This window comes from Fulmarus glacialis, unplaced genomic scaffold (genome assembly GCF_000690835.1).
Source record: "Fulmarus glacialis isolate BGI_N327 unplaced genomic scaffold, ASM69083v1 scaffold20020, whole genome shotgun sequence".
Taxonomy (NCBI): domain Eukaryota; kingdom Metazoa; phylum Chordata; class Aves; order Procellariiformes; family Procellariidae; genus Fulmarus; species Fulmarus glacialis.
This window is the reverse complement of record NW_009188539.1, coordinates 36-18589: the sequence shown is the minus strand read 5'-3', so window position 1 is coordinate 18589 and position 18554 is coordinate 36. Positions and strand designations below refer to the sequence as shown.

General features: G+C 42.6%; 1 protein-coding gene across 1 annotated transcript in view; it reads left to right on the top strand.

Annotated features, from left to right (window-relative positions):
- Positions 1-15669, top strand: part of ANAPC1 (anaphase promoting complex subunit 1) — a 34218-nt gene extending 18549 nt beyond the window's left edge. The window contains exons 25-47 of the mRNA XM_009579098.1: positions 3-177; positions 1407-1525; positions 2019-2290; positions 3153-3387; positions 4559-4650; positions 4824-4958; positions 5125-5207; positions 5358-5436; positions 6061-6135; positions 6827-6903; positions 7140-7230; positions 7324-7377; positions 7682-7875; positions 8258-8344; positions 8840-8957; positions 9810-9887; positions 10323-10390; positions 12045-12183; positions 12575-12661; positions 13235-13330; positions 13678-13876; positions 14379-14513; positions 15554-15669. Coding sequence (XP_009577393.1) covers positions 3-177; positions 1407-1525; positions 2019-2290; positions 3153-3387; positions 4559-4650; positions 4824-4958; positions 5125-5207; positions 5358-5436; positions 6061-6135; positions 6827-6903; positions 7140-7230; positions 7324-7377; positions 7682-7875; positions 8258-8344; positions 8840-8957; positions 9810-9887; positions 10323-10390; positions 12045-12183; positions 12575-12661; positions 13235-13330; positions 13678-13876; positions 14379-14513; positions 15554-15669 — 2804 coding nt within the window. The remainder of the gene's footprint in view (positions 1-2; positions 178-1406; positions 1526-2018; positions 2291-3152; positions 3388-4558; positions 4651-4823; positions 4959-5124; positions 5208-5357; positions 5437-6060; positions 6136-6826; positions 6904-7139; positions 7231-7323; positions 7378-7681; positions 7876-8257; positions 8345-8839; positions 8958-9809; positions 9888-10322; positions 10391-12044; positions 12184-12574; positions 12662-13234; positions 13331-13677; positions 13877-14378; positions 14514-15553) is intronic.
- Positions 15670-18554: the final 2885 nt, after the last annotated feature.

Sequence of the window (18554 nt, the reverse complement as noted above, 5' to 3'; positions counted from 1 at the left end):
AGAGGATGAGGATGGCATGAATGACATGAATGAGGAAGTGATGTCGCTTATATGGAGCGAGGATTTGAGAGTGCAGGAAGTACGCAGACTCCTTCAGAGTGCCCGTCCTGTACGTGTCAATGTAGTGCAGATGCCAGAAGCTAGTGACCATGAATACATAGAAGAGAAAGAAAACCGGTAAAAACTGTCTCTGTTTCTAGCAGTATTTCGTTAGCATTTCACTCAGGTGAAAAATCGTTTGAATATTTTTGGTGGCTTAAAGTTAAGTATGTCTAACCAAACAGTGCAATATATTTTAGTCTGAACTGAACGTTAAAGTAGGCAGGCCTGAGTGAAGGACATAGAGAAGAGGGTTGGATTTCGTAATCCAAGTCTTTGAAGCTCAGTGTACATCAAAACTCTGCTGTATTTGAGTTGGAGGACTCTCCGGATTGGAGCAGCGTATGGGAAAGATTGTTAGTTTGAACCCCAAACATCATGTTGAGATCAGTTAGGGTTTGAAAGCAGATTGTAGCTTTTTTTTTCCCCACCTAAAAAGTACGAAATATAAGCACAAGCTACTCTGTAGAGAAAATGCCTCTGCAGAGAGCAAAGCATCGTCCATCCCCTGCCTAAAACTGGAGAGCCCTTTGTTCAGGGCTGATCTGAGGTCTAAGCAAGGCTTGTGTCAGGGGACCTAATTAATCCTACAAAAGCAAATTCACTGTCCCATCCCTCTCTCTTTTGAAACCTCCTATTGGAGCCATTACATGCCTGGTAACCTGTTCCCATCCTGCTTCTTTATTCACTTATCTTGGGAGCATTAAAAGTATCTTCTTTAAAAAGCAAAAGAAAAAAGCAAACGTCAGAACATCATTGACATGCAAAACACTCTACAGAAGTAGGAAGCTCAAGGAATGCATCAAATTATTGTCTAACCTAACAAGCTGAGTAATCTAACAAGTCTAGAAAGTGTTTCCAGAGTACATCATAGAGAATTGTGGTCAGCATTCTTGGAAGCACATTATTAATTCTGTACACAGGTTATTACTAGATGTGATCACTAGTCATAGCAAGATCCCATAAGGCAATCAGCTTTGTTTTGCTTTCTCCTTTCACCTTGTTTCTGATATGGCTGCTAAATTGTCCGTAGCACAGATTTCTTTAACTAGCACCTAGCTTTAAGGGAAAAACAGAGACATGTTTCAACATGATGTCGGCTAAAGTATATCTTTGAGATTAATCTTGTAAGAACCAAAGATTTGGTTCAAAAGTTTAGCCTACAAAAAAAAAAAAGGAAAGACAACATGCTATCAAAAAACGGTCTGTCCAGTGCCTGTTGTCGGTAGGTTCATTTTATGTCATGCATTTGGAAAAATTTTCTGTATTAAGCAACTGGCTTGGTTTTTGTGTCATCTCCCCAACAGGCTGTTACAGCTGTGCCAGCGAACCATGGCACTACCTGTTGGACGAGGAATGTTCACTTTGTTCTCATATCATCCTGTTCCAACGGAGCAGTTGCCCATCCCTAAGCTGAATCTAACTGGTACGTTGGTTGGAGTTTCTTTTGGTTGTTACCCCATTTCTTTCTGAACCTCTCGTAGTTTTTATAGCATCTTCTGTGTCTCTCTGCAAAGAGTTCCGTAGCTTAAGTGTGCTTTTTGTGAAGAAGTAGCTCTTTTTGTTTTGAATCTGTCACTTACTGGCTTCTTGTTATTAGGCCAATGTTATTATCTAGCACTGAGACCTAATATCAGGTACATGCTGAGAAGCAGAGAGAAGTGAAATAAATTGCCTAAGGGCACGCAGCTGATCAGTGTTGGTGTCGTACAGGAGACATGTAATGTGCGAAGTCCACATCCACTATGCTGTGCTTCTGTCTTCTGACATGCCTGAAGATCCCCGAGGCTGTCTTCACATCAGAAGTGTTACCTAGCATGCTGTCAGAGTTTGTTTGCTTGGCACCCTACTAAGTTGAAAGCTGTTTCTGAAGCGGTTTGGATTCACCTAATTGCTTTTAATGATTTTGTCATGGGCAGGCCGTGCTCCTCCTAGGAACACCACTGTTGATCTGAACAGTGGGAACATTGATGTGCCTCCTAACATGGCTTGCTGGGCCAGCTTTCACAATGGGGTAGCTGCCGGCCTGAAGATAGCGCCTGCTTCACAGATAGACTCTGCTTGGATTGTCTACAACAAGCCCAAAATTGCTGAACTAGCAAATGAATACGCAGGCTTCCTCATGGCTCTGGGTCTCAACGGGCATCTCACGAAACTTGCCACGCTCAATATACATGACTACCTAACAAAGGTGAGGCCTTCTTTCACAGGAAAAGGAGAAGAATAAGTATCTGTAGGACTTGAATTCTTTAAACGAAACAAGAAGGAAAAGTCAGCAGATTTCTTTGAAACACTGAATTGGAAGTTTCCTAGTGTGGGAGAATATCAGAGTTGCTTCGTTAATGTTAGTAGTGCAGGACTTCATTTCTGTTTAAAAGATTTTTTTCAACAGTTTTATCCCTAAATCTTTCCGTGTTGTGCACAGCTCATTGGGATAGGTGAATGCTCTGAATTAATTCTGCTCAATTTCTATCAAAACGTTCTTGTCAATTTTTGCATTATAGAGTTAGAGCTAGGGACTCAAGATTGTATGGAGTTTGCATTAAAAGGCTGAAAATCGTATGTGCTCTTGAAATCTCACCTTAAATTGTAAGAAGTTGTGAATACATAATTACTTTCAAACTTAAACACCAGGAAACTGTGGCTTGTTGCGGGGAGGGATTGATAAAGAGCTACCAAGGAGATAGATAAGATCCTTTTAAAGCAGAAACTTCAGGTTTTGTTTTTAGAACAACCCAAGTGTTTTGGGTTGGTTGGGGTTTTGTTTTTTTTTTTGGAAACTAAATATCTACATTATAACCATGTTTAGTATTTCATTGTATGAGAATTTCTATTTGGATTCAAGTCTGCCTCTGCAGTAAGACCATACATTTGGGAAATAACTTTCCACCCATAACAGCTAGTGTTCATTTTCCTGAAGAGGTGGATCAAAAAAGTTTAGCTGCTGTGTGTATTTGAGAATGTAAGATTTGTATTAGATACTTGGAGAAGTGTTTTTCCTTTTCTGAACACGTCTGCTTTCTTTGGTCGCTGATACTTATTTCCTCTCTCAGGGCCATGAGATGACAAGTATTGGACTACTGCTTGGCGTTTCTGCTGCCAAGTTGGGCACGATGGATATGGCTATCACACGCCTCCTGAGCATCCACATACCTGCCCTCCTGCCACCAACTTCAACAGAGCTGGATGTCCCCCACAATGTGCAGGTGGCTGCTGTGATAGGAATAGGCCTTGTCTATCAGGGCACTGCTCACAGACACACAGCTGAGGTTCTGCTGGCTGAAATAGGTGGGTGCTAACACTGAAAAAATGGGGGGAGGACTGGGAGGATCGCAACGTGTGAATGATTAGCACAATGCATCGGGGAGCTGAGAATTTTAATGTTTTTAACTATGCATCTGCCACCACAATATTCACCTCTCATTTTCCAAACCCCATCTTCTGTTTTCAGAGGAACAGAAGTTACTGTGAACCGTGTATTTGTATAGCGTAGAACAATCATTGAGTTTAGTAGAAGAAATATAGCAGCATCAGTACTGGACCTAGACACTTTTTACATCTGGAAATTTTGTCCGCTGAGAGCTGATCTGGGGTTGCCTGCAGTAACTACACGTTCCTCTTGACCTGGATGCCATACCTGCAGAGTTCCTGGCCCTCTAGAACTTTTGAGCAGATCTGTTGCACGCTGTACACCCAACGCATCTGATGCTTCCCAGACATTTGTTGTTTCTCATGTCTGTCCATGAGGGTAGCTGCCACTGTAAAAAACAAAGGCAGGGGCACTGGGTGGGGAAAAAGTGCTTTCCTCTTGCAAGGACAGTCTTTTTGGCTCACTAGGTTGGTGGAAGTGCAGCCATCGTGTCCTAAATTCTCCTGTTCCAAATTTTGTTTAAGGCTTTTTAAACAGTAGTCTTTAAGAACTGATCCTGAACAGTAAATTTCTGATCTGAATTGTGTCCTTATTCTGTGCGTAGCTTTTCTGATTTTATTTGTAACAGTTAAGTTCTTATTCATGTTTATATGTAACTTTAGTTAAAGAGACTGTATGGATTATTAGAGAGTGGAATAAATTTTAAGGGTGAAATTGTATCTGTTATGTTTCTGGTAATTTGATACGTGCAATCTTTTCTAGCAACAGCTTTTGAACTCTGCGACAGCATTTGGATAGGTTCAAAGGTTTTAAAGTATACGCAATTGTAACATGGTGTTTTCACTGTCTCTCTGAACCGTATCATTTAGCAATATATACTGCTTCTGGAAGGGTTTGCTATTTGGTGATGGATGGGTTAAGTGGCAATTACTTGTAATTCCACTGAGAACTTTTTTGACTTTCTTGAGAAGGGACAGATTTTTTGTTTGTGTTTTTTTTCTCATTTCATTAGGAATGTAGTGCTTAATTAAACAACGTTTACTTAGCTGGAATTTTAAAAGATGAATCTCGCTGTTTTGTTTTCTCCAGGACGTCCCCCTGGACCAGAAATGGAGTACTGCACAGACAGAGAGTCCTATTCACTTGCATCTGGGCTAGCCTTAGGCATGGTTTGCCTGGGGGTAAGTGCCCCTCTTCATTTCAACTGCAATTAGTAGAAGAATCGTTACATATTGGGGTGGGGTAATAAGAGCTGTTTCATCCTTGACTCCCAACTGCCTTTGGCCGAAAGCATTTTTTTTTTCTCATAGAGGAAGGCACTTCCATATTATTTCTTCTCCTCTTGATTCCTTAGCACGGCAGTAATTTGATAGGCATGTCAGACCTCAATGTTCCTGAGCAGCTTTACCAGTACATGGTTGGGGGTCACAGGCGGTTCCAAGCGGGAATGCACAGAGAGAAGCACAAGTCTCCCAGTTATCAAATCAAGGTACGTGTTGATGATTTCTGCTCATTTAAGCTGAGAACAGCAATAGTTAGAAGTCTGAGAGGTGCGTGTCTCGATGCACCAAGTGACTTCGAATGCCTATACACATCGCTACAGGCTGTTGCCTTCCTAGTCAGCTGGTCTGAGAGCATGCATTGTGTTTTCGCAGGAGGGAGACACCATAAATGTGGATGTTACTTGTCCGGGTGCCACACTTGCACTTGCTATGATCTACCTAAAGACTAATAACAGGTATTAACCTTGGAATTGCTCAGACATTTTGCAGTAACTTGTGATAGCCGTTTAAACTGCTGTAATGTTGGCTCTGCTTTGTGTGCCTTACTCAGTTTTGTGCGTTGCTGAAATAAGATCTGGAAACCCTGTTCCTTTACTGTTCTGCAGATCCATTGCTGACTGGCTTCAAGCACCAGATACCATGTATTTGCTGGACTTTGTAAAACCAGAGTTCCTTTTATTGAGGGTAAGATTTTCTTTTGTTTCACTTCTCCATCTATTCAGGATACTAAAAATGCATCTTATTTTAATTTTTTTTTTAATTTTAGTTTTTAATCCAGCCCGCATGCTTATTGTGCAGAATCCTTTAGATAGCTGTAACCCTCTTGCTTGCCAGCCAAACTCATACCTTCAAACAATTTCTGCTTGTAGTAAGGCAGCTTGCTTGTCGTGCAGTGCTAGAGGCAGAATTTAGTGAGAAATATTTGAATGATACATTTTATGTGGACTGTTAAATTAAATGTTTAAGTAAATTTTTATAGCTTTTCCCAAATTAATTTCACAGATAAAAAATAAGTTAGCCTCAGCACCTGTTACAAGTACATAGTGAATTTTCATCTCAGTTTACCAGCTAAAGATACAGACCTTGCAAGGATTTATTCTGTGGTTCTCTTTTCTGCAAGCAGAATTTGCATCTCTTAAAATGGAAGCTATTTTGTCATTTCTGATATGAAGGCTGAAAAACAGTGAAGAAGCTGCTAATGGGTAGCTGGATTGTCTGCGTTTCTGGATACATTTAGTACATTAAAAGAATATGGTTTGTGTTGGGTTTTTTCTCTTCCTTATGTTTTGGCTTTCTCACTTTTTTTAGACCTTGGCTCGATGCCTGATTTTGTGGGATGACATCTTGCCCAATTCCAAGTGGGTTAATAGCAACGTGCCTCAAGTAGGTATTTACACTTAATGTGCTTACTTCCCAACTTTACATCTCACTGGATTGTTCTGTATGTGAACGTTTCCTTAGTCACATGAGCTGCACAAGAAAATATATGTTAATCGTGTTCACATGACAGATGATGGTTACATTGGATTCCTGGACCGTTATGGGAGCACTGGGGACTCCCATCCCATCATACTAGAGAGGAGAGGATTGAGGAGGGATGCAACCGTTCAAGACATAAAATGGTGCCAGAGAGAGAAAGGGATTAAACTTTCCTCCACATTGACCAAGCAAGAAGCCAGGTGCAAAATTGCTGCAAGGTTTCAGTTGAGCATTACAAATAACTTGGATAAATATCTATTGGAAATACAGGATGCTGATGGAGTACATAGCCTCTTGAGGTCTCATCCTGTTCTGTTTTCTCTCATATTTGAGTACATACAGTAACATCGTGCTTCTGATACAGTCTTGCCATTGTTTTAGAAATCTTTAAGGGACCAGATCCAGGAGCATGGAAAGGTGTCTCTTTTGGATCAGAAGTACAAAGGAGCCATAGCATGTGGAAGGAAAAAACAGCTCTTACACTCCTGTGAAGCAGACCTGTTTTGTATCACTTATGAACCCTCAATGCCTAGAGTTTCAATTAATTAATCAGTTTCCCCTGGATTAATTTTTCTATCTCTTACGCATTTTGTAGATCATAAGAGAGAACAGTATATCTCTTCATGCAACAGAGCTGCCTTCATCTGAAGACCTGAGTTTAGAAACGCTGGCGTGAGTAACATGTAAAAAATTACTCTTCTGAAAAATGCAGCTGAACTCTTTATAGAGATATCAGCATGCAAAAAAATCTCTCCCTTGATATTTAGGGAATTTTATTCTCTGTTTTCTGTAAAGGATAAGTCTTTCTTTTCAATTTTCCCTCTTTTAATTATAAAGGAGTTTGTGACGCATATTCAGATGAGGAAAAGAGAAATATTTAGTCATTTCCTGTTTATGTTGCTTATTAGGCAAGCTCACGTCTATATCATTGCTGGAGCGTGTTTGTCACTGGGATTTCGATTTGCTGGTTCAGAAAATCTGGCAGCATTTAAGTGCTTGGTAAGAGGTTTTTATTTTTTTTCCCTTCAATTTCCATAGAGCCATAACTTATCTTTTGTATCTATATTTAGTATGCATTTCTTTTCTTTCCAGTACAAATATGCAACAGATTTCCTGAAGTGTTTGTCAGCACCAACAGCTTCAATAGTAAGTTCTTTCTAGTTTTCTGTCAGTGAAAAGGAGGCTTCGTTGTGTGACGTACTTTAATTACCCTCACCAAAACCTTAATGGAAACAAAAACATCCCTTTTACTTTTCTATAGTACAGACTATTTATAGAATGTGGCAGGGCTGTGAATCATTTTTGTTAAGGACTTTGCTGGTTCTCCGCTCTCCCTCTTTCTGTGGAATGTGGTTTTCAAACTCTGGGGTAGAAAGCAGAGTATTAGACCGACCAGAAGCGTGCGTTTGACCACAGAAGTATAATAATGCCTTTCCTATGTTGCATGAAGACAGGTCACTATAATCTCGAAACATGCTTGAGCGTCTTGCTGCTGTCTCTCGCGATGGTGATGGCTGGCTCTGGAAACCTGAAAGTCCTTCAGCTTTGCCGTTTCATGCACAAGAAGACGGGCGGAGAGATGAACTATGGGTTCCACCTGGCTCACCACATGGCTTTGGGGCTTCTCTTTCTGGGAGGAGGAAGGTAACTTGCCGTTTCCAAAGGCAGGTTTTTTCTTCTTTCACCTTTCCTGCAAAAGCTGGAGCAGAGTGCAATTTAATTGATTTTTTTTTTTTTTTCTTTAATAACATACAGATGCATAAAGATGTTTTCTATTGTAAATGAAAGTCCTGTTGTTTTCGAGATACTGCATTACTTGAATGCCGTAGGAATGTTTCTGACTTGTGTTTATTTCCTACTGCTGCACGTTTATTTTGACTGCTATAGGAACACATTTGTAAATTCCTTGCTTGTATGCACTTTGCTACTGTCCTTCCCTTCCCTGGGACACCAAAATATTTTGAACACCTTTGCTAGTGGCCAGCCTTTGTTAACACTGAAACTAATAGATAATGTTTTTCTACAGATACTCACTGAGCACTTCAAACTCTTCAATTGCTGCTCTCCTTTGTGCGCTGTACCCTCACTTTCCTGTTCACAGCACGGACAATCGGTAAGGGTTTGCTAGGGTTCATGTTTCCTTAAGCTAAATCATCTCCGTACAAAAGAGGTTATCTATAGGCAAATGATCTAGAATTTTTACCTCGGCAGTCTGTAAAATGGAGAGAGAGAGAAAAATAGAAGAAATAAATGAAGATATAAAATGATGGTAGTGATCTTTGATCAGTGAGGAAATGCAAACAAGTTTCCTGAGGCTCTACGCTGTGCTCCTGTGACTTGACTGTTCCAGTTTGCTGAGCAAAAAAGATCTTTATGCAAGATCTGTCCATTTATGGCTCTTAATCAGTTTTAGCTACGATTCATGAAGTCCTGTTCTGTTAACCAGCGCATACATGTTAACGCAATATAAAACCTACTGAATTACTACAAATTTCTCTTTAGTTTGATCAACAGCTGTATTTGGTTATTGAGCTGTGTGTAGTTTTGTATTTGGGGATTATTTCCTGGCTGTACTACACAGTGCTGAATTCCTTATTGCCATACACAGGTACCACCTTCAGGCTTTGCGTCACTTGTACGTGCTGGCGGCAGAACCAAGGCTCTTAACACCCGTTGATGTGGATTCAAACACTCCTTGTTATGCACTGATAGAGGTTACGTACAAGGTAATGTGTCTGGGAGGCAATAAGGAGCAAAGGCCTTTGAGAAGGTGTGGGAGACAACTGAAGACTCTGATGTACCAAAGGCACGCTATTTTCATTGTTGTGGCCAGCAGCCTCGGGTTTGTTTTCAAGTTGTGGTGGAGACGAGCCGAATTCTACGCAAATAATTGAAGGGTTGTGCTCAGCCCACTCACACCTTATATGTGCTTTGATGTCACCTTGAGAGCAGAATACAGGACAAGTAAAAGGCACCACAAAGTCTTCAAACAGTCAAGTGTGTGATGACTGACCCAGGGTCATAGTTGGCCTCTTTCTGAAAAGGAAGGACTTGCAAAGGCACAGAGGTGCTTGGAACCATCTGTGGTTTTAAAAGCCTTCTCCTAATTCTGCTGAAACGGGCAACTTGGTGTTTCTCCTGGGTGCTTGCATTATGCGTCTCTTGGGGAAGAGTCCTTTCTGCAGGATTTATTTTGTACAGGCTTACATGAGACAGGTTATGCTCATGAAAGGACTAAAGAAAGGGTTCTTGGGATTTCAGAGGAGAAGAGGTGCAGCAGGTGGTTCTGACAAAGAGTTCTGCATGCTCGTAATATAGTTTACTTCTCAAACCTTCAGATTTCAGTCGAAGTGTGCCTGACTTGCACAATGTTATGTGTTGACCCATCCATGGAAAGTACACTTTTAATTTAGGCTTATGTTTCCTGACATTAAAGGCAATGTTAAGTCATGTATTTACTCAGAACAGAAACTGACTGACTTCTGCCAATGGAGTTGTTATAAATGAGATGCACGTTTTCTTTCTTTTCACACAAAAATGAGCTTTACTAATATGTGAATACTGGTGGCATTTTGAAGGGCACGCAGTGGTATGCAGAAGCCACCGAGGAACTGATGGCACCCACGCTTCTTCCAGAGCTTCACTTACTGAAGCAGGTAAAGGAAGTCTCCATTTTAATGAGGAGTTTAATCACCCAGTTTGTGTCACAAACAGTGCAAGAACAGAGACTTAGTGACTTTTCTTTGACTCCCTGTTCAATCTTAGCCAGATTCTGGACAATGCTGTCCCATAGTAATGGCTCCAGAGACAATTCTGTCACTATGGAGCACGTGTTAAATTATGCCACGTGCTTCTCTTCAGTCTTGATCATAATGTTTTCAAGATCTGATGTACCAGGGAGTTCCCTGTGCCACAAAGCTTCACTGTAGGAGAGACAAAGCTAGGTGCACTTCCTGAGGTTTCAGGGTGGGTAGCACTATAAAAGGGCACGTGCCCTTGTAAGGGCCCAGAGAGAACTGTAGGCTTATGTAGAAAACTCCTAATTTTATGACTCTGGTTATATCTACTAATAAAAATGCTTACATTGACAGATCAGAGTGAAGGGACCACGGTACTGGGAATTATTAATAGATTTAAGCAAGGGAACGAATCATCTAAAGTAAGTATGCTTTATAATGCCTAACTGAATAATGACCTTGTAATAATATTTCTTAAAATTTTTTTTTAAAACCTCCTGTACTTGTAACACCTACGTTTTGGAAAGAAGTCTGGTTTTGATCAGTTCACTGTTGTGCATTTGACAGCACTTTAGGGTGAAGAAAGAAACTGCGTAGTTGGTTTCACCTATTGATGTGAATAATTCATGCAAAAACAGGGCAGGGGAAAACCTGATAGTAAAAACCGCAGGTATTGGCAGCGGGATTGAGCAGTACCAGAAACCATCTTAAACTCATGGTTTTAGTTTAGTTTTGAGTTGATGTGATGTCATGTTTCCCAGACTGTTGGTACAGTAGTTAGCTAACTGTTACTGCTTTGTGAAATACTATTTTTCTCATGTTACGTGAAGTATATGAAGTACTGCTTACTGCATTTTAATTCTCCGTCGGGCAACTGTGAAAAACAGAAATCTTACCGGAATACAGTATCTGTGGGTAAAATCATTCTCATCTTTGCGCGTAACAGCCTACAGTATAACTTGCTGCTGTGAGTGGTATAGCAGAAGCCAGCTGCATCTTTCATCAGTAACATGGTTTTTCTTGTTACTTTAAATGCCACTATTGAGATTAAATTAGGCACTACAATGCAGCATCTATTGGTCCATGCCTTTAAAGATAACAAACAAGACGGAGGCAGAGTGCAGAGTCCTTCAGATCAGGAGGCACATACTGGTTCATCTGCTGCACCGGAGCTGGCAGAAGCCAGCTTTGTCCTTCTGGGTTGAGCCCTTACCACACTTGAGCACTTGTCCAAAAGAGCCTTCCTGTGCTGCCGCAGCAGAAACCAGCGTGGGTGACTGAGGAGCTTGCTGCCTTTGGGACTTACCTATTCTCTGGGTCTACAGATGCTTTGAATCTGTCAGCTCTCATGTCACATCATCTTTGTCCCCAGCCCTTTAAAATGGTAGGGACCTGGCTGGCGTTGTTCTGGAGATAAATGCACATGTGAGAAATAATTTTCACTATCTTACCACATGTGAATTGCTGCTATGTTGTTATGCTAAGCAGTTAGTTTCAATACAGATAATTTTAGTTATTTTAAGGATGCCCAGTGCCTACAGTTAATGGTGCAACTGATACTCTACATCAGGTAAACATGCAGCTGCTTTGCAATAGTGTAACTTTGAACTGCTGCATGCTTCTATTTGTAGGCTTGGTCAGGAATAGCGGGGTTTTGTTGTTTTGCTTTTTTTTTTGTTGTTGTTTTTTTTTTTTTACATGGAGAAAGGGCCATCACAGCACACCTTTAAAGCTGTGGATACCAACTTGCATGGTTTTCCTTGGTGCTGGGAGCTCATCCTTGAAGAGTTTTAGCAAGAACCTGCAACGGCTTCAGGAAGTTATGTTCCTTGTATCTGTAGGGCTCATCTCTTTTTCATCACCATTGCCTGCCATCACATCGCTGTTTGACAGCAGCCTGCCCTGAAGATACCAAGACTTCTATATATGTGCAAGTGGGGCAAGGGTTTAAATAATCAGGACAAAGCCAAAACGGGGATATTGTCATGTATGAGCTGTTGGAGTTTGCATTTCCTTTACAGGTCTGCCTCACTGTGTATATGTATCAATCTAAAGTAAGCGCCATTGTTATTTCAGATCAATTCTTTCAAAGGGTGGTGTCTTGTACGTGAAGCTGAGAGCTGGGCAGCTCTCCTACAAGGAGGACCCCATGGGCTGGCGCAGTCTCTTAGCACAGACTGTTACTCACCGAAACTCTGAAGCTCGGGCATTCAAGGTATCACTCCCAAACTGTTTTCCTGCCAGGAATGCTGCCTCTAGAAAGGCTGAGGGAAGCACAGCAGGTCGTGCTGTGTTATTTATTTCCCGCACCTAGCTCTGCCACATGATTATGAGTACTGAAGTTACTTGCTTTGCTTGAGGGAAAGGAAGTCTGGTGGCTTTCACAGGGCACGCAGTGAGCTTAAGCTAAGAGTAGCTATGTGAATGTACGTTTGTCGTGGGCAGACAGAAGTGTTGGACGCGTTTTGCCCATGATGTGCCTTATGTAGGTTACAGTCTTCTCACTGGTATGCTGGGGAAGGAAGGGTTGGGTATAAATTGCTACTACATTTGTGCAGTAAAACCAAAAAGTTCATTTTAAGAGTGTGTTTTAATCTGTGTTTTAGCCAGAAGCAATTTCAGCTTTCACTTCTGATCCTGCTCTGTTTTCATTCGCTGATTATTTTTGCAAACCAACTGTGAACATGGGCCAGGTATGATGCCTAAATGTGGACTAGCATGGTTTCTTGCTTGCATGAGTAACAGGTGGGGAAATCCTACATTAAACTGAGGAACAGAATTCAGTCCTTCAAGCGGGGACAGGGAATATTCTAAGGGATGTTTTGTAATACAAAGGTGTAAAACAGTGGTGACCCTATAGTTTTTGTTGGGTTGGTTTGTTTGGTTTTTTCCTATTGGTTACATCACAGTTGCTGCTAGTTTTCTACACTAGTTGTATTCATTGCAAAATGTGTTTGAAAAATACAGAGAGCCCTGTTCAGTGTCCTAAAGCATTTAGGTGAAGTCACTGCAGAAGGGTTAGGGTGATTTGCACTGTATTTCTCTGCACGAAATGACTTAAGGGAGGGAGTAAAATATAGCTGCATTATGCCTAGTTTTAATAACCCCAAGAATAAAAGCAAGCTGTGTAGCATTGTTAGCTATCACTAATTTATGTAATGTCAGTGCATGGGTTAACTTTAATGGAAGGAAATGTGAGCAATGCAAGAACCTGAAATAAATTGTATCTAGCATGTGTGCTTTGTTAAACATGTGTCTTTTATCAGAAACAGGAAATCCTGGATCTTTTCTCCTCAATTCTTTATGAGTGTGTTACCCAAGAAAATCCAGAGATGCTGCCCACGTACATAGCAATAGATCAGGTGGAGTAAACACTTTTTTCTTTTTTAAAGCTATGCTTTGGCATAAGAGTATTGTTCATTGCGTGTGATTTTTGAAGAAGGCAGAAAGGAAGAAGGGGGGAGACATATTAGCAAGCTTACAGGGAAATAGCAGAGATTTTAAAAGCAATTTGTAAAATAATCTAAGTTAATGAAAACTGAAATTACACCAGAAACGTTAGCTGGCAGTTTTTCTCAGTAGGTGCTCAGAAGGGCAGCTCTTGGCAAGGGGCGGTTTAGGATTCATTTACTTAATGTTTATGATGGCAACATTTCTTTCCTCCTCCAGTTCGCATTCTCACAGTCACTTTGTATTTCCCCTCTGCTAGGCTGTGAGGAGATTAGAAAGAAGAGAAATGTCCGAGACATTTGAGCTGTGGCAGATAAAGCTGGTGTTAGAATTTTTCAGTTCTAGAAGTCACCAGGAGAGGATGAGCAGGAATCCAAACCGAGGACTCTTCATGAACTCTGAATTTCTGCCTGTGATGAAGTGCACTATCGATAACACTTTGGATCAGTGGCTTCAAGGTATAGAGAAGATAACTTTAATCCTACAGCCATGATTGCAATTCAGCATTCTTGTCTTCTTACTGATCTGGGTTGACTTTTGCCTCAAAAGTACTGTGAAAAACGGTAACTGAAGGGAAGGCACTTGCATGTTAGCATAAAACAACTTGGTTTCAGTTTAGTGCGTTTGGTGTGAAACGTTCACTGAAGAATTATGTTTGACTATGTTGGTGGGAAGTTTAATTAACATGGAAGGTTATGTTTCCCAGAGAAAATGCTTTCCTAATATTGCACTGGGAGAATTTTCTAGGAGCGAAAGCAAGGGGTGACCACAGCAGAGAACAGGGTGAAGGGTGGCCGCAGCAGAATGAAGGCAGCTTGCAAACAAACCCCTGGCCCATCTCTGTGGGGAGATGGAGACTCTTTTCAGCGGGCTTTTTCTGTGGAAATACTGTTGTCTTGCCTTTCTGTTTCCTCCCACAAACGCTCCCGAAATTTCATCAGTGGGTTTTGTATATTACAGCTGGAGGGGATGTCTCTCTGCATTCCTACCTAAGTGGGCAGCCCACGGAGGAATCTCAACTGAGCATGCTGGCTTGCTTCCTTATTTACCACTCTGTGCCGACACCAGGTCAGCTGGCAGCTGGAGGCTTGGAAGGTAAGACTGGAGTGCAGGACACCACGCTGGGCTTGCGTGGACACGCGCTCCCAGGTTTGGCCTTGCATACTGAATGGAGTATATCCTGTAAATTATGTGACAGCGTGCATTTCCTCTGAAAGCTGTTCCATCGATTTTTATTCTTTGTTAATTATCTCGAGTCCGGACAGAAAAGGGAGAAACTTTATGCAGGACTAAAGAAGTCAGAATTACCCTATATAAAAAAGTCTTAGCTTTTCCCTGACCTGCAGGTAACGGTGTTCTCGCAGGCAGCAGGACCAGGTAGGATGGGCTGTGACGAGGAAAAGTGTTCTTTTTGTTGGGCTAACTATATCCCGAATGTCCTTAAATCTCTTTCTTCCAAGTACCTAGTCAGAGCAATCACCTGCTCTTCTAGGTTTCCAGCAGTAATCTGATTTGGGATCCGGGGAAATTCTGGGCCCCTTCACTAGGCAGCTTTTCTCTTGACCTCCGACAGCCCAACCTGGGGATGTAGCAGACCTCCTCTATTTGCCTAAGGTTTCGCAGGTTGCAAAAAGAAATGCAGCTGGATTTCAATTTGGGGAACTCGGTGGCTTGCTTAGGGGTGTGACATGAATGTTACCACCTCAGTGGTGAGAAGAATCTGTTGCTGAAGGCTTTGCAGAGGCCACAGCCCCCGGCCCAGGAGTCCTGTGCAGGCAATGGCACCCTCAGCGTACAGGCTAATGTGTCTCGTCTTGGACATTTTTCAAGCAGGTGCCTGGGTATCTGTTCAGGTCAAAAGGCCTTTATGGAAATCCTGGTTTTCCATGTCCCCTCTACCTATTACATGCCTCTGTTCTGGGAGTTCTGTCCTGTTAATTGGGTTTGGGATTTCTTAAAATTCTGTTACAAAAAACTTGCTCTTTAACAAGTGTTGCAACAAAAAGAGTAGCAGTGAGCACGTCTCCAGAGGTATACCCTGAACACTGGCTGACTCTCCTTCCTCTCCAGTTCTTCTATTGGGCAAGCGTTGCACCAATACGTGCTCATTTTCTTTCTTTTTTTAATCTCTTTAGGAAGCACAAACTTCTCTGAGCTGCTTTTGAAGTTCAAGCAGTTGAATATGCCAGTTCGTGCGTTGCTAAGGCTCGCTCCTCTGTTGCTTAGAAATCCACAGTCCATGGTGCTGTAGGTCCGAGGCATTCGTTTTGCGTGCAGTTACTGAATGACAGAGCCAGCTGTGTGTTGTTTCATGCTTTTCAAAAACATACAGGTAAAATGTACTTGATTTTGTAACTTCTCAAACAAGATAAACTTCAAACTTGTCCCCGGATGTGGTGACTATGACCAGGAGTTATTTATAAATTGTTACAATGAATTAAAAAAAAAAAAAATTGTAAAAGTGAACTAATAATAAATTTACTTTTGTAACTAAGGATTGTTTACAAATATGCCTTTTGTGGTAAATTCTGAAAAGACCTTGGCTGGGAACCGTACAATTTGCTTGTTTTTATAACTTCTTTGCTTGTGATGTATGTTAATCCGCTTCCACAAGGTACTGTCGATTGTAGGCGATAGGCAGCCCAGAAGACGCCAAACTTGCTTTTCCTCTTGGGTCTCAGGCTGGAAGGGAAAGCAAGCCACCTGCCATGCCGCTTGCATCGTGCCAAGTATGCTTTTCAAGAACTGGCGTGATCTTTCAGTCTCATTCATGCAATATTTTTTGGCTTTTTGTCTCATAAAGGCTACTGTGTGTCTCCTCCATAAGCATACGTACTCTGTAAGTATAAATTGCTCTGCTCCGACTCATCTGTGACATACTCACTACTGCACTGTTTACATCTTTCTTTTTTTTTTTCTTTTCTAATCTTTGTTCTGCAATTAGTCAGTGGCTGCTGAGAAAACACCTGCCTCCGCTACGTTACGTTATGTCTGGGCAAGAACTGAAACTACTTACAGACAATTTAAATAATTGGGCATTTGTTTGTGTTTCCTTCATCTCTGCTACGATGCCTTATGTATTTCCCCAGAGCACTGAACTTGGAGCGTGGCTGGTTCCGTATTTGCTCAGGGCAGGCCAGGCACTTAGTTTTTCATAAAACAGGTGAAGTTACTCCAATAAAAGCAGCCGGTGGTTGAATGATTACTACTAGAAAAGCAGCCAGAGCCAAGCTGTTGGACTCTGCTTATTCTGAAGTTTCAAATTTGATCTTATTCTGTGGGGCTTGCGCTGATCTTGGTCCCCTTTTTTTCCAAACCCTCAGATAGGGGAGCCAAAGGATTTTAGGGAGGGGACATAGGGATGGAAGAAGACAACTAGGAGTTGTAGAAAAATTTCACAAACCTTGTAACTGTTATTAAAAAGAACGTGTTTGACATGTATTAACCAAGGTTTTCAGTGGCTTGAGATGTATTGAAGCAAGGACCTGAGTTGCAACCATGTGGAGCCCATGACAAATCTTACCCCTTTTTTTTTTTTTTTTTAAGCTGTTCAGAAGTTGATCTAATTTCCTTGGGCACCCACATAGGAAAGTCAGTGTTTCGTTTCAGGGGAGGTTAAGTCTTTAACCAACGTGATGGACAAAGAGCTCAAAGGCAGCTGCTTTGGAGCTGTAGCTTGGATGCCAGCCCCCTGTTTGTGGGTTGCACGGCTCCCCGCGTTGACGATGGGAAGTGAGCGATGGGTTTTCTCTGCAGGCGGGAGCTGCAGCGAGTGACCTGGGGGTGACAGTCTCCCACGTCCTGCTGCTGGCTCCGGCTCAGGACAGGGGTTGCAAAAAAGGATGAGCTGGACATGCAACACACTTGTGGGTGGAGCAGCAAGGGCAAGAGGAAATCAGATGTGTCCTGAGGGAAGTTCCTGCGCAGAGTGTACCGGAGATGTCTCCGTCCCGGGGGCAAGGGTTTGCATGCGAGGTTTTGGAAAGGAGAGGGAGCACCTTGCAGTGCCTCTCTGACAGCTGGAGCCCAGAGGCATTGGGGTTTAGTCTTTTTAAAAAACAGAACAAAAAAACACCACCTCCAGAGGTACCTTCTTTGTTACGTGAATTAAATAAACCCATTAGCAAAGAAGTGTGTAAAACCCCACTTCGGGGAGCCATGAGGTCTAGCCATGCGCTCCTGGCCCTTCCTTCCCCTGGGACAGTGGTTCGTGCCGGGCTCGGGGGTGTGCATACCTCCTCCCTTGGTGCAGCTTGGGGAAGTTGTTTTCTTCCTCCTAAATGGGGGAAACGTGAAGCATTAAACACTCACTTCCCAAAACAGCTGAAACTCTGCTTTCCCCAGCTCTCCACCCTGACTTTTCTGAGGACGAATGTTTTTTAGCCTCCTAAAGCCCCTACCGCAAACGCAGAACAAACTGCACAGGTTTCTCTCTCTTACTTTCTTGCGCTGTGCATGCTGCAGAAAGAAAAGAGCAGACAGCGCAAATGCTGGATGTTGAGTGAAAAGCTGAGAAACCTGACCTGAAGGTGTGCTAATGCTTGTCCCTCTCCCGCTGGATAAGAGGTTTTGTCCTACATTCAGAGGAGTTTTGGACAACAATCTGGCGCCTGAGGTCCATGATCCAGACTCCCATCATGAGTCTGATGCTGCCTGGTGGCAAGCTGGAAGATGAAGATGCGTTTGACCCCAAACAAAATGAAAAAGCAAAGCAGGCTTTAAGCAAGCCCCTGCAAGGAGGTGCAAAGTGCAGCTTCTCCGGGGCTGGAGGAAGCATCTCCCCGTACAGCCGGGGTTAGGATGCTGGCAGGTCCAGCCTGATGCCGGGAGCACAACGTGCCCAGGGCACGGCTCTACCACCTCGGCAGCACCCTGCCTGCCATTGCTTCAGCCTCGGGGGTAGGAAGGAGAGCGTGTGGGTGTGCGTGTGTGTGTGCGAGCCTCTTGAGCTGCATGAAGTCAAGAGCCGAGAGGCTTCCTGTTTCCTTTTTAAGGGAATTTAAAAGCAGCCGCCGCCACGACCTGGACCAATGATTTGGGCTGAGCGGCGGGGGAGTTTCGGCTCGGGGTGCCTGGCGCCCGTTACGAATGCCAGCTTCGCTCTCCCGGCCCCGCATGGAGCCCCCGCGCTCCCTC